Raw genomic sequence first — 16,557 nt, 5'->3', positions numbered from 1 at the left:
AAAGACCCAGTGAACAGGATTCCTCTGAAGAGGAGCTGGATTCCGATGAGGAATCCCTTGCTTAATCTTCTCAGATTCCCTCTCCTTTGGACTATAGATATGAGGAATAGGAACCTACCAGTCCTGAAACTCCCTTTGAAGAGATTTCTTCTGGGGACATGATATCCAGAATGATGGAGTTCTTTAAGTGGGATTGTGCTCAGGTTTCTGAGGTTCATACAATATATTATGAGTTGTTGCAGATGGATTTCCTCTAAACCTTCTGCTGTGCCTCATGTTTTGGCTGCCTTGTTGGATGCATTTTCCATTGCTTCTAAGGCTGCAGACTCCCAGCCTCCTGCTCCCAAGAAACCTGACAGGGTGCCTGAGGACTGTAAATTTTTGTACAAGTATTCTTCTGCTGACCTTTCGTTGGTGTCTGTAGCTTCTGACAAACCCTCTCAATTGCTTCCTGCTCCCAAGTTACTGCCTCTGATAAAGATAGAAAGACTATGGAAAGGTTATGCAAGAAGGTTTATACCTTTGCTGCCTTTGGTTTTAGGGCTGTTAATTATCAAACCCATATGTCCAGGTATTTGTTGGCTCTCATATCTCAGGCCTGCTAGGTTATTTCTGATTTTCCAGACTCTGAGGGTAATTCTTCTGCCCTTTCCCTGTTAGGGACTTCCTTCCAGGTGGTTCATCAAGTGTAGGTATGATGCAGCAGATGCTTCTTCTTGGGCTGCTGCTTTTGGATCAGTGATGAGGAGGTATTCTTGGCTTCAGCTTCAACCCTTGCCTAATGATATTAAAGCTAAGTTGATGGATGCCCCTCTTGATAATAAACACTTGTTTGGTGAAGCTGCTGCTGCTATATTCAAGTCCCTTCAGCTTAAGGGCAAGGCTTTACAGGAACTTTGTTTCTTCTGTGTCTAAATTTCAGAGAAACTATCCCAATAAGCCAGCCTTTGTTCGCAGGCAATTTCGCCCTCCTCCCAAGGTTAAGAAGGGAAGAAGGGTGGCAAGAAGGCTCCTCCTGCTAAGGCTACTCAGACTTCTGTGCCTTAGAAGTTTCCTTTTTCAGATAAACCAGGTGCTGTCTGACTATCCTATTCTTCCCAGCTACTTTCCTCTTTCTCTTCACCTCTCTCTCTCTCTCTCTCTGTCTCTCTCTTCCTGTTTAGCTACAGATTACTCAGGATTCCTGGTTCCTGTTCATTATTCACCAGGGGTATTTCATGGTTTGGAAATTCCTTCCCCCTTTTATGGGTATTCCTCAGCTCCCTCAGGAACAATTCTTTTTTACAGTGGTGCTTCAGGACCTTTTGACTTAGGGTACTATTCAAGAGGTACCTATGCCTCAAAGGTTAGAGGATTTTACTCCAGGATGTTTCTAGTACCAAGAAAAGAGGGTACTTAGAGACCAGAGAACTGCCTCATCGAAACACTTTTCTGAAGGTGCCCTCCTTTTGAATGTTATTTCTTCAGACTTTGTTTCCTCTTCTGCTTCCTCACGCTTATATGGTATCCCTGGATTTCAAGGATGCTTATCTCCATATCTTGATCCATCCCTTTTTCATGAAATTTTTGTTTCTCTATTTCTTCCTGGCATTTTCAGTTCTCTGCTTGCCCTTTCTACTGCCCCAATGGTATTAACCAAAATTCCTCATGGCTGTGATTGATTTTTGCAGAATTCAGAGGATCCAAGTATTTTCTTACTTGGATAACCTTCTTTTTCAGGAATCCTCTCTGGAGATCCTGTTGCAAAACCTTCACTTTGCCATTTCCCTTCTGCAAAGCCTGGGGGTTCACAATAAATTTCAAGAACTCTTTTCTGATTCCTTCTCAAGACCATGTTTTTCTGGGATGCAGGATTCAGACTATGCCTATGCTGGCATTCTTGCCTCCTCCCAAGGCCTTAACACTCATTTCCTTCTTTCGAGCTCTTCTCCCCCTGGCCTCCATAACAGCCTGGGAATTTCTGAGAGCTCTAGGGTTCATGACATCCACCATCCCTACGCTTCTTCTGGCCAAACTCCACATGAAAAAGTTTCAGTGGTTTCTGAAGTCAGTTTGGCTTCAACAGTCATATCCCCTAGAATTTGTAGTTCCTGTTCTACCCTGTTTCAAGAAGGAACTTCATTGTTGGATCCAGCAGTTCTCTCTAAACCCAGGGCTTCCCTTTCATCCCCCTCTTCCCTCTCAGGAACTGTTTACAGATGTTTCAGATGTACAGTGGAGAGCAGATTTTGGCTCTGTAAAGGTGCAGAGGGTATGTTGTCTTATCAGCAGAGACACGCACAGCAATGTCAAAGAGATGTGAGCTCTTCTGTTGGCTGTTCAGGCTTTTCATCCTGTCTTCTCCCCAGGACCTCTCAAGGTGTTTACAGAAAATACCACAGTTATGTGGCATGTAAGCAAATGAGTGGGTGGAGGGACAAGATCTTATCTTATCTTTGCTGGTTGGCACTCCTATTGTGGGATTTTGTTATCCAGTATCAAGTGACTTTTCAGACAGTTTACATTCCCTCAGGTTAAAACATTGGTGTAGACACCCTGAACAGGTCCTTAACTGAATCCAAAGAATGGATGCTTTACAGGGATGTGTTTCTGGACATTGTCCACTAGTGGGGTACTCATCAACTAGATCTTTTTGCCTCCCATCTGAACAGGCAACTATTTTGTGCCAGAGTCTCAGGTCCTCTGGTTTGGAAGGTGAACACCCTATCTTTTTCTTGGAAGAGGATGTTTCTTTACTCTTTCCCTTCCCTTCCCCTCATTTAAAAAGACCTGTTTAAAATTTAACAGGATACTTCCAAAATCTTGTTGATGACCCCCTTTTGACTGAGACAGCATTGGTTCCCTATTCTTCTGCATTTAGCCAAGGGCAATCATCACAAGTTACCTCACAGGGTGGACCTACTCACACAAAACAAGGGATCTCCTTCCATCCCCACCTGTCCACTCTTCAACTGACACTGTGGGTGATAGGATTTTGATTCCACATAGACACCTTTTTTTCTGTGGATGTGCTTAGGATCCTTCAGGAGGCCATGAAACCCAGTACTAGGAAATCCTGCTTATCCAAATGGAAGAGGTTTCCTGTTTGGTGTCTTTCTCATAACCTGGATCCACTTTCTGTGGATGTTCCCTTGGTTCTCTCTTATCTGTGTGAATTCCTCAATGCTGGGTTGGTTTATTCTTCTGTTAAGGCCCATTTATCAGCTATCTCTGCTTGTCTGTATTTATCTCCTCCAGACAGGTGTCTGAGTTCAACCCCTTATGGCTTGTCCTCCTTTTTGGTGTTTCATAAGGATAGGGTTTCCTTGTGTACTAATCCTTCTTTTATGCCCAAGGTGGTGAATGAGTTTTCCCTTAATCAGTCCATTCATTTGCCCACTTTTTTCCCTTCTCTGCAATCTGCCAGTGAGAAGATGCTGCACATACTGGATGTGCATAGACAACTCAGATTTTATTTGGATAAGACTTAGTCTGTTAGGAAATCTGCTCAACTCTTTGTTTCCTTTCATCCTAGGTCCTTAGGATGAGCTGTATCCAAGCAAGCTATTTCTTCTTGGATCTCAAATGCTATTTCTTTTTGTTGTTCTTTTCATGGTAACAGCCTTCCTTATTCTGTTAAGACTCATTCTACTAGAGGTGTTGCTTCTTCTGTTGCCTTTTTCAGGGGTTTGAATGCTAACTCTATTCTTGAGGCAGCAACCTGGACTTCTGTGCATACATTTACCAAGCACTACCAGTTGGATGGAATCGCTAGAGCTGGTATTGCTGGGGCCATTCTACATGGCTTGCTAAATGGGTTCTGCTGGCCTCCCAAGTTTCCTCTTGAGCTTTGGCACTCTCCTTAATATTATGAATACTGCAACAGTAAAATGGAAGGACATAGTACAGTTGTGTAAAATCGTACCATAACGGTAGATGTCCTTTTCTTCATTGTTGCAGTATTCACTCCCTCCCACGTCCCCCTGGTCCTTTGGTCTTCTGGATGTACTGGTTACCCCCTTTTTTTTTTCCTTGGACTGGTGTTCCTACTGGGGCTCTCAGTTCTGAGGATATGTCCAGACATCACCATTATGCCCTGTGCTATACAAGGATCATATGTGTGACGTCTGGCATACCTTAAAGCAACCTAAGGCTTTGGAATACTGTCCGGATGTTGGCCCGCCCTTGGCAGGGGATCCCTAATATTATGAATACTGCTATAGTGAACAGGACATATACCATTACAGTAAGATTTTATACAGCTGTACTTTATAGTAAGTTTACTTACACAACTGTACTTTCCTCCAGTTTAAGAAAACTTTGTGCACCCACAGGATTAGAAGTATAAGTACTCCAGTCTATGGATGAGTAATTGAAGTCACCAAGGATTAGAGATCCATCTTTAATAGGGATATTTTCTAAGAATGCTGGGCACTGATTAAATGTCATGGGGGTATGGAAAGGAACCTGTAATAAGCTATAAGTTAAAGGTTTGAGTTAACTAGTGTAAGATGAAGCTCAGTGAGCTTACTTGGAGGATCACTGGGTGACATTTTGCTAGGGATGAATTTCCTGATGAAAACTAAGACACTACAACCATTTGCAATTGGCATGAAGGTGTGATGGACACAGAATGCAGCCACAGGTGGGGTGCTGTCATTGCATTTGAACCACATCTCATTCACTACACAAATTTGGACTTGTTCCAGATGCAGAAATGCCACCAGATTGGCAGTGTGTTATTCAGACTGCTGGCACTGAGAAGGGCCACCTTGATATTGTTTAATTTATGGTTTGATTTTTGGTTAGGTTAAGATGTTAGTTAGATGAGCTCTTCCTAAAAAAGGCACAAAGGATGTGACAAAGGCTTTGGCCAGTATGTGGAAGCCCTTGAATGACACATGTAGGCCAGCCTTGGCAAATCGAGTTAGTCTGCCTATCATCTCATCCTAGGGAGAGACATACCAGACCTCCCTAAAATGACACCTGGTATTTAATCAGTAGCTGAAACCAATTATCTTTTCTTTGAATCTATGTATCATCTTCATTGAGGGAGGATAACACTCAAGACCAGAGTCTTATCTTTGACAGAAACATGAATAGCAAGTTCCAGCAAGTTTTGTGCATGTCTTGTATGTTTTTTGTGCCAGATCGTTTTCTCAGATATGGACTGTGATCATGTCATAGTTATACTTACTGGAGGAGAAAGAGTCTTAAGCGCTCTTGAAATATCAGCATTCCTGGATTCTGAGAGACAGCTTACTGTAACCCTGTGCTTGTTCATCCTGGTGAGGAATTAATCACCGTGCAAAACAATGAAGTCATTGAATACTAGAATGTTTCCGGAGGTTGATTTATTCTTTTTAGGCTCAGGGGTGGGTTTTTTTTTTTAATTTTTTTATTTAATTTTTTTTTTTTGTGACATGTTGATGAAGGGGTGCCTGAAGCAGATTTATTTGAAGGGTTTTGTTAATGCTTACTCTTACAAGTTTCTAGAGGTTTAGGTAGTAATTTCTTAAAAACATCAGCATATGACTGTTTTGAGTTAACAGTATGAGGATGTCAGTATTGGAGACCAATGTGCACATACAGTTGAAAAATCAAACTTCAATGGTTATAGTTTGCCACAGATACAAGATGCTTTAATTTATAGAAAATTGCATACCAGACATTTATGGTATTAAATTATTCAGTTAAAGTTCTTGTACAACATTAGCTGATTTCAATGCATTAAAATAGCTGTTATAATCCTTTCTGTTACTTAAAGTCAAATATTGTTACATTTCTGGAATTTACATTTAAATAGTTTAAACTACATTTTATTTTTTCACAGCACCTCATCAGTAATGAGTCAGTTTCCAGTGAGATCCAGACCTTCTTGGCAAAGTTTCAGCAGTTATGGAGCAGAACCTGATAAGGGTCTATTAGTCACACATGTCAACCAAACTCAAGACTTGCTGGTAATTCAGACTTTTTATTTTAATTTTACAAAAGTTTCCAATTTAGAATTACAGGAATTTGTATTGCCAATTGAAAATTAATCCTACCACCTTTACTTCTGACTATGTCCTTAGGCTCCCTGCCTTATAGTTCATGCCTTCTTAACGTTTTGTTTCACCTTTTCCACCTCCCCTTTAATTTCACATCTACATCATAAAATTTTATTATGTAAATACACCAGCCGATTTCTCTCTCCACTTTCAAATCTGACTTGGATCTGTGTATAATCTAGGTAGTGTGACTTCTCACCTGTTTTGAGGCTTACTTTAAAATGGTTCCATTACATCAACTCCATCTGATTATCCTGTTCAGTCTACTCATATTACTTTCTGTTAATCCCTTACACTAGCGAATTAGGCCTTTTGATTTATAAAGTATGTTAGGGAAGTGAGAGTGCCTTTATAAACAAAAGGAGTCCAATGTATGCAAATAATCTGTGGATGCATGATCTGAGATTATTGTTGGGGTAATTTAACCTCATTAATGATGTATTCATGCTTAATTATTTTATAGACTGTTGTTACATGATCTGGATTTACATTCCAGAGTAGTATGCTTATTAGGCAGGTTCTAACGTAATATAAAAACTGAGGTTAGACCTATCATTTTAGCATAGGTTCCAACATATCTTACTTTATATAGTAAATGATATACTGGGTCTGTATCATATGAGCTAATTGCACAAATTGCGAACACTCATAATATCGAACGTACCGGACCTTGAACTTCCTATTGTGGGGGGGGGGGGTGACACCCCCCATTAAATATAAATTACAACACCGAGATCGCACTACAGTGAGGAAAGGGCAAATATTCCATTCTTCACTGTACCGTGATCTCAGAAAAAGCACTTTGAGGTCTGGTACGTTCGATATTATGAGCGTTCGCAATTTGTGCGATTCACTCATATGATATAGACTTGATATACTTTGGGCCCACACTCAACCTCTGCAAGACTTATTATTGTATGCCAATCTCCTATATAGAGAGCAGTTCCTTCTAATAAAGCAGCATTCCTTTCCTTATTCCTCTTATTTTTCTGAGTTGGTCCTTGAGGTAGTTAAACATGTCATGGTGTCATAAAATGTTGCTGCTTATATACATCTTTACTCCAATAGAGGAAGTGATAATAGTTAATAGAATATCATTTGCTACTAAGGTGCAGTCATGGAGACCAGCAATGCTACCCCTCTTCTTCTTGTCACAGCAAATGAAGATGTTTCTCTACAAGATCAATAGCCTGTTATCAATGCATCAAACTCTTAACCATCCAAAAGTGTCTAGTGTAATGCAGCTATCCAAAACTCCAGTTTTTCTGAGGTAAGTAAGTACTCTTATTTTTTTGACTGGACATTCCATGTTACAAAACTTAACCCACTTCCATAAAATTGTGTCCTTTCTTAACCCCTCTGTAAATAACAAGTCATAAAAGGAAGCTCTATTGAAGTATCTTCTTGTAAAAAAAAAATAACATCTCATATTCTCCTCTAATAAAATGGAAAACATGTTTTCATTTTTTTTTTTGCTCAGACAAACCCAATCAATAACTATCTGGTAGTTATTGTAGAGGCTTTGAGCTATTAATGAGCTGTTTCCTGTAGTTAAGAGTACACATTTTGATTTTTTTTTCTACCTCCATTTGCCTACCGTGTGTCTCTGACCAAGTCAATTGATCATATAGTGCTCCTCGATCTCCCCTAAAAAGGGAAAGGTGTCCAGTGGGCTTGATTAACACATGTATAAAATAAAATAAAATAAAATAACAATAACAAGCAAGCAGTTGAACTATTTTCACAGAGAAATGGTTGATAGTCTTGAACTTGCTAAAAGGAATAATGTTCATGAGCAGAAAAAGTTAGTTTATCTTACCTTATAGATAAATATTGCTATCTCAGTTATGCATTGATAAAGAAAACAAATATTCTAGTCCCCCCAAGCTGCTTCATCACATTGAAAGCAGTTAGTTGTATTTTTTAACACTTTGCCACAATATATGCATTATTCTACTTTTTAAATAATAATAAAAAAAGACTTAGTTTAATTTAATATTCAGTTCTTAATCTACCAAGGGAAAGTCAGAGCTTGCTCTTTCTTTCCCTAATAAAGCTTAAAAACACTTCATGTTATTGCCAGTATATTTATTATTGAATAAGTTGACTATTTTAGGACACTGAGCATATCAGTCACGTGTATAAGTGTTGGAACGCAATAAGAACTGCTTCCCTCCCTCACCAATCCACCTGTCATACAATTGCAGTTTGTTTTTTGATTTGCTTATCAACTTATTTACAGGCGCAACAAACAGTTTTACCCATATAAATGTGACAATGTAAAGCTAACTTAACTTGCTGTTTCTCTTATTGTGTCTGGACAGTTAAAGAAATGGGAGCAACCCCAATCATTCTTTGCACCATTGTCTGCATATATAATAACAGTACATCAGTTAAAATTATGACCAGACTCAAAGCCCTGTCTCTATACTCAGTATCCTACAGACTACTAAGAGGTGATCTCTGTCTGACATACAAGGCATCCTCCAACCCAGTACTATTGGATTATTGCACATCAGCAAGTCAAATGACATCAGAAATACCCAGTCTATAAATCTAAACCTCTTCTACAACATCAAGAGAATGTTTTTGGAGAGAGAGGTATATCTTGCAGAAGATATCACCGCTCTAGAACAGACTCTTCATCCAAGTAAAATAAAGCTCATAACTGTCTATATTCAAGTGCAACTTGGATGTATGGATGGGAAGCAGAAAATTTACTGCAGAACTGCCCCCTGTACTGCTAATGTACAGAGGCAGCGCCTAAATCTGTTACCCCATGCATGGGTTCCCTCAAATTATCTGTGGTATGATCCTAGTCATTCTCACTAGGAGTAATGTAGAATTATCGATCATGGGATAGTTAAGGCCAGTCTAACACCAAATGGGATAGGTTACTTCAAGCGCCAAAAGAGAAATTGGCTATACTTAAAATAGCTCACAAGGACAGCTAGCCTAGTACTTGCCTATGAACCTGTTATGAAACTTAAAGCTCACACATTTGCCTAGTATAAATAATCACAGGGCAAACTCTCCATCCTTATTTCAGCTAGCTTATTTTGCCATAGTACGTGTGGCTTTCTGTCTGTTTCAAGCAAATTCCAAAAGTCACTGAAGCTTCATTCTGAAGAGCTCTCCTAACAAATTACAATTAGTTAAATAAGAAAGTTTTAACTTTTCACTATTGATTAGTGCTGCATTTTCCCCCTCAGAGGCATGCATCAGATTCTCCAGTCCTGTGGGATCATACTTATCAATAGCCTATATTGTTTTCTATGAATCAGCAAAAATCTTAACTTCACTATTAAAGTATACTCTGAATGTTGGACTAAAACATTCAAAATGATTGCTTTCTTAGTAAGTATTCATTCATCAGTGCCAAAATTGTGCTCTGTCATTGAGTATATAGACATTGTCATTATCAAAAACACTTGTCCTTAATCTTACAAATCTTTCTTGGGCACCAAAAAAACAGTGATACACTCTTGTCTTTTACATTATAAGTCTTAATTCTCACCCAAATAATATTTGTCTTGGCTGACTTGCTGTTTTTGTTGTATGGGAACAAAAAGTCTATGTGCTCTTTCAGTTTTAATCTGTTGCACAAACAGTGTAATCCAGTTTACTAGTTTCTCTTGAGGAAAAAAAAAACAAAACAAAAATATTGTTCTTCCTGATTATCTGTCATTCCTATGGTTCGGATTTTTTCCTCTGAGCTTTGTCTTCATAATCCACTGCTGTTTCTTTCAATGTCTCTAACTTAGTTGATACATACACGTTTTTGCTTCAGGTCTTGTTTCTCCTTTTGCAACTGCTCAAAAGAAGCTGCCTGAGTGTTCGTGACATTCACCATCTTCTGTTCCTTCTCTTTAGCTTTGGCTATGTAACTGGCAAGTTGTGTGCTGACTTTATTTGTTTCAGTTTTAAAGGTTTCCTTTAATTTGGCCCAATGCACATCATCAGCTGCTGTTTTTTTTTTTTTTTTGTTTGTTTTGTTTTTCCTGTTTCTGGTCTTCTGTAAATCCAGTCACTTGGTCATCATTATTTGCCATATCATTTACTTTCATAATTGACAAATTTAATTCTAACTTCTTTCTGACTTTGCAGGTCTGGTCTAATCAAGATTAATGTTTCACCTTGTTGTTCTTAAGTTACAAGCATCAACAATTTTCTATTGAAAATGAAGTTATAGGATCGGCTGGTGAATGCATTTTTTCTGTACAAAACCATCACCTAAAGCAGTTCAGGCTACATGTATTTTATTTGCTAACTAGGTAAACCCATTAAGTGTAAGTGCTTGGTTTTAGAGGTAGACTATGAGCACTGTCTTCATCAGAGTCACACAATAAACATTTGATGACTGAGGGACTCGATCCAAGGACTGCAACATGAAGAAGCTTGTTAACTCATAGCCTTAATATTCTAAGCTAAACTGCCAGCCACAGGCATATTTCATGATACAAAACTACATATGATACATGACCAGTTTTGTTTGTGGAACACTGGAAACAAAGTGCAGTTATTTTTGGAAAATGAGGGACATTTCCCAAAAACTGGCTTAAGCTGCCATATGGTGGAGGCTTTCACCACTAACAACCTTAGAAGAAATTTGGGATGAGATGCTTTTTGACAAACTGGATTGCAGTCATGGATGGCACAATGACTAGTGTGGCAGTGTCCATCAGAAGAGTGCTTAGTGTGTGAACAAGTTAAACAGGAATGTTGTCTGGCTAGTTATATACAATCATTCCTTCTTGTTCTGCAAGGGAAGCAGATGCAGGCAGAAATAGTGTGAATATTATACTGCACTTCACCAAACAGGGAGGGAAAAGGTCCAGATCCTTGTACCTGTTGGTACTTCATCTCTGGAGTTTGGTACTCTGGAACAATATGTGACCGTCAGCAGCATATATACCAAGGCAGTACATGACATAGGCAAACCCCCTAAAGGAAGACTGGACCACTAGCACAAAATGTAAGTACCTTTTGTTATTCTGTAGGAAATACTTTCATGACTGCATTTAGCAATATGCAAATCTGTATGTCCCACCTAAATCACCAAGTACATATTTTCTCTCAAAATCCTTATTTACAGTAGACGTTACCTTAACAATTTTGCATAACTGTAAAACCTGAAGTAGCTATTTTTGTATGACTTTCCTGCATGTCCATTAAAATGTGAACTCTTCTGCTTGACAAAACTTAATGACATTTTTTCAGGTAGTTTCATAACATCTGTAGCAAACATGGTTTTGCTGTACAGGATGGCCGAAGCAGAACAATTGATCTTAGCCTTTTTACAGTTCTTTTGTTTTTCTCATAACTCATAACATAAGCTGAAAGTCCACTTGAAGTGAATAGTTGGTTAACAGAAGGTTTCTCAAGTTTTAAGTAGGTCATTGTCATTAGCAATTTGTAGTTTTCCCTTTTGGTCTATAACTGCTGCAGTTGTGTTCCTCATGTGCCTGGCACCAGCCATGCAAGCTCCCAGGTTGTGGGGCATCTTCATCTACATTATTGTTTATTCTGGCCCTTTTAAATGAACGATGTTGGCAAAGAAGAATTATGTAATTCCATTTTTGAATTCCTTGACTGTTACATTGAATGGGAACAATTCAGATAAGTCCTCTCCATTGGTTTCATTACAGGAGACACTTTTTCTATCAGAGCATATGGTGAAGGAGATGGTGACTTTTGTCTGTCAGCAGCATTTCAGGCTTGTTTGCTAGTCATACTTTTTCTCAGTAACATGTCAGTTTAATATTATGATTGTTCAGAATACCAAGTTGCACATGAAGTTTCAGTTTACTTGTGAAATTTGTAGAGTCATTCAGCGGACACTTTGAAAGTGTACAATTGTGTCATCGATCAAGGAAATGGGCTGATGGGTTTTAGCATTCCAGGTGACAGATGATTTGGATACAGGTTGGGAGCTCACCTAGAAATCTGGTCTGTGCAAAGCCTATGATCTTCCCTTCCATATGTGCCAGTCTAAATGAGATTGTAGCTGTGCAGCTTGCTATCAGAACATTCACGGGTTTGCCAAAACAAGATGGTTTGTAGGGCGCCATGGATAACACTATGGGCAAGTGATACATAAACAGAGAATTCAGAATATATTTTTACTAGCTGTGCAGAATGACTTTTAGATTGTAGAAGCTGGAACTCGCCGTTTCTTTCTCAGCTTCCAGATTACTGCTTTTTATCTTTTGAAGGAACTACATAACAATCTATAGAGGACTAGCTGCTGAGTCACTCACTACATCCAAACCACTATTGTCAATTAATTTCAGAGATTTACCTGATTTGGATTTGATATGGGGCTCAAACGATGCATCTCTTCACCTTCCTACTCAAAGTACAGTTCATGCACTTCTCAACAAGGGAGTAAGATTCACTGTCATGAGTTTGGAAGGGAAATCTGCTATATACGTTTCTCCCTGTATGTTAAAAGAAGCTTCTTCTAAAAAATTCTCTCCCAGTTTCTGTGAGTTCCACTCAGGAATGATCTACCCCACAGATTTTTTTTAACTTACAGCGAGGAACTTGAAGTTTACATTCCTAGCTGTACTTTGCTTTCTTTGAGCATTATCCATAGTCTTCAAGAGATCTGGAAATTTATCACTAGGAAACCATATATGTTTAAATGGCAAAGGTTTACTTTTTTGTATGAATGTGAAAACAAGTCTGGACTGCAGGCAGTTATACATAGAATTTTACATTATCTATCACATTTATTAAATCTTGGGCTTTCTTATTCTTTTGTTAAAGTGTATTTATTTCCCTTATCAGTTTGTCTCCCTTGGTAACATTCTATGGACTTTTTCTTCTAATGTTAAATTTATTTCTAAAGGAAATAATACCTTAAATCTGCTGTGAAGATGATAATGCTTCTGTAGGATTTTAATTTTGTTATAGTAAAATGGAAAATGGACAAAGTTTCCACTTGATCCAGATTTTCTATTCTTTTTAAGTTTCCTGTTCTAGTTTGGCCCTGTTACTGACAGTTAACTTCTAGGAGGCTGCTGGTGCTTTATGATGTAACATGTTTGTAACTTTACTTGGTCCTCCAGAAAAATAAAGTGGCCCTCCCTTTGTATCAAAGGTTGTGCCTGCCACTGCTTTGATTCAGAATATCCAGTTACTGTCCTTTTATCCTCATTCCAAATTGTGGAAATAATTTAGAACTTTAAGGACCCTTTCAGAAAGATGGGTTAGCTGCTTGTTCCCTTCACCAAAAGAAAGTGGGCACCACTGATGAAAACAAAATGTTTTTGTCTAGATAGCCACTCTTACTGCATTTGATGTGCCTTAGCCAGAACTTCTATTCAGTGGCCTGCTTAAACTCCAAGACCCCTGCCATTTTTTATTCAGATCTCATTAGAGATTTCTATGAAGCACTGACTCGCTCTTCCATTTTTATGACTCTAAGCATTACAATTCAGTCAACTATTCTTAAGCAAGGGGAGTTTATTCTACAGTTATTTAGAGTGTGCTGGCTACAGCCTCCAGTCATGTTTTGGAACGTGGCTTGCTGTTTCCACCCATATTTTGAGTTTCTAGCAATACACAAATGGGAGGTATTATTTGTGTTAGAAATTCAGGGTAGGAATTGATGACTGGCTTCATTCCTGTCACTCTGGTACATTCAAGTATTAGTACCCTGTCACACATACATGCTAATTCATTGATTTGACATTAGTCAAACTGACAAACATCAGTGAAATAAATTGAACAGTGAATAATACTGACTTTAACAGGTATCTTAAAACAAGAAACCTTTTTGTGAGACACAAGCTCCAGGTATCTCAAAACAAGAAGCATTTTTGTGAGACACAAACACCATGCAACACCATGCCCCTGCTTCTCTTATCGGTTCATAGGTGTGTACTAGGCTAATGGCCCTGGAGCCTTTACAAGCCTCGCCCTTATGATTACCCTGGCATCCTGCCACCCGACCTTAGTTCACAGTGCCTCTGTCGAGTATGGGCACTGGAGTGATCCCTGGGGTGTATTTTCTATTTCCCATCCACTCATCAAGATTTGTCTTGAAGAGGGCCAGTGAGGTGCTCTGCTTGACATGTATGGGAAGTCTATTCCATAGCATAGGCAGTCTCTGGGTTATGAACCTGTCCCTCCAGCATGTTTTGTTGATTGTGGTAATGAGGTTGAGGTCTCTGGAGTGTGTGGTGCCAAGGGATTGGGATTTCTTTAGATGTAGCATTTCTAACAGAGCTGGGTCAGACATGGCTTTATAAGTCAAGCAGAGATCACCTCTTAGTAGATGATACGAGACAAAGAATAGCTGGAGTATTTTTAGTCTGTCCATGTAGGACATGTGTTTAAAGCCTAGGATCCTCTTCGTGAGGTAATTTTGTGGCCTTTCCAGCTGCTGCATGTGTCTAGTGAGGTACATGCCAAATGAGGTATTATACTCTATGATTGGCCTAATGAGGGAAGAGTAGAGCGAGAGATAATGACCTCTTTCTTCCTGGATGAAAAACCCTTGATGAGGTTTCCCTTCCCCAGTCTTGATGAGGGAAATAGAAAGTTCACACCGGGGATCACTCCACTGGCTCTTCTTGATAAAGGCATTGGGAACTAACATCGGGCGGCACGATGCCAGGGCACTTCTATGGGCTAGGCTTGTAAAGGCTCCAGGACCATTAGCTTAGTACACATCTATGAAGTTTACATCTGGAATATCTGTGGTATCTTACCAAAAGGTTTGCTGTGTAAGGAGTAACCGTAGTGCTGTTAGCTTTGGCCTTATTCTGTATGGAGTTGACTGTCTACCATCTGGAAAAACGCTGGTGTGCTGCTGAAAGGTCTGTTGTGAAACTTTTGTTGTAGTTACTGATAGACTGGAAAAAGTGCCACTGTAAACTGTTAATGAAACCTTCAAGTTAAGATGGCTGCTGGACTAGAAACTGCACTTGAAAAGGCTACTCACTACAGCTGTCTCTGTTGAACTTCTGAAGACGTGTTCCAAATGAACATAGGTACATGTAGTATTGATAAGGTTGCTTGGAATGAAAGACTGCTCTTCTGTAGTTTGATCTGTAGAACACACGTAGTCTGATTGCTGATAAGATGCTTTGAACAAAACACTGCTCTTCTGTAGATTGTTCTGTAGAACACATGTAGTCTGATTGATGATGAAAGATTGGTATGGGGTTTTGGGACTTTAAATTTTTAAACCCATTCTTAGTGGCTCACCATTGAAAGTATTTATAAGACTGTAGTATACTGGAATTAACTGGAAACAACTGGAAGGAAAGTCTTTATTTGTTGATTACCCAAACTTGTGCTTAACAGGTCCCAGTCTGTCCTTTATGGGCCAAATCTTTTTGTACTTTCACGATAAAGTTTGCACATGCTGTAGTTCAGTTAATGATGCGTTATTAGATGTTAACAATATCTGAATACTGTCTACAATAAAAGTGCTGATAAACAATAGCAGTCTGTAAAAATTCTGGCAGGCTGGATAACAATAACAATGTTGATAAATATATTCAAAGTTTCTGCAGGTATATTTTGATTCTCGTGAATTATATTAACAGAAACAGGCTTTTCCTACTGAATAGTATAGATATTTGACCTGATTTCTGTACCCAGGCTTGAGTGGCTGTATTGCAGTCCAAAAGCTAACTTCCTTTCTGGAATGGTGGATGTTTAATCTTTTTTTGTATGTCAGTCCAAACTAACTAACTGACTTCACTGACTGCTGAAGTATACTCTCATAATATTAATGTTAAAGATATGTATAATCTTCTTCTTCTTTCGTCTTTTCCCGGTTAGGGGTCGCCACAGCGGATCACTTGTCCGCTCATGATTGGCAGTGGAGTTTTACGGTGTTGAGTTATTAAAGATATATATATATAATAAAAGTGGAAAATAAAAAAGTGAATAAAAAGACCTTTGACATGAGGAGGACCGACACATTTGCCTGTACAATGCAGATGTATCTGTAATGCCCACATGCTGCTGTTAAGCATTATGACAAACACTTTTTGGGCTAAACACCATTATACTTGCAGCTGCAGTAGAATTGCATATCTTACAATTTGTAACACGTGACGCATACTCTGTAGGTAAAGTAGAGAAAATTGTCATAGAGATTATATGACTATGTGCTAACCATTAGAAAGAAAGATCTAAAAAATGCACTGTACAAACACACTTAAGAATTGTGCCAGTTTCAAGAAATTTTTTTTGTATTGGATCAAATAGTTTGTGTAACTTTATAAGAAATGTTTAAAAAATTGCTGGAAATCAAAGATGTATGCCTCAATTTTTGATTTGGGGCTAACCTGAAGTTCTTCTTTAATTCACTGTTGTAATAGCATAAAGCTGTTTGGTTTGTGTCCTGCCAAGGATAGGATGTCCGGCCCATTTATAAAAATTTTTGGGTTCCTTCCATGTGCACCGCTCATCTGAGGAGGAATGAGGGAGTGCCAGTATAAAAGCAGACATAAAAACTCAGAACTTTGCTGTTGTTGACTATTTTAGTTAGATGTTGTCTTTG

At 38.8% G+C, this 16,557-nt stretch overlaps 1 protein-coding gene across 3 annotated transcripts in view; it reads left to right on the top strand.

Moving 5' to 3' along the window:
• VWA3A (von Willebrand factor A domain containing 3A) overlaps positions 1 to 16,557 on the top strand; it is a 2,208,650-nt gene that overhangs the window by 125,218 nt on the left and 2,066,875 nt on the right. For 2 of the 3 annotated variants that reach the window (XM_044089639.1, XM_044089638.1), the window contains one exon: positions 5,813 to 5,939. In XM_044089639.1, coding sequence (XP_043945574.1) covers positions 5,813 to 5,939 — 127 coding nt within the window. Of the gene's footprint in view, positions 1 to 5,812; positions 5,940 to 16,557 lie in introns of those variants that run through there. The other variant, XM_044089640.1, reaches the window with a different exon arrangement.

This window comes from Protopterus annectens, chromosome 12.part0, assembly GCF_019279795.1.
Source record: "Protopterus annectens isolate FY-2018-M chromosome 12.part0, PAN1.0, whole genome shotgun sequence".
NCBI classification, from domain to species: domain Eukaryota; kingdom Metazoa; phylum Chordata; order Ceratodontiformes; family Protopteridae; genus Protopterus; species Protopterus annectens.
The sequence above is the reverse complement of the archived record's forward strand: the minus strand, read 5'-3'. Positions and strand labels throughout refer to the sequence as shown.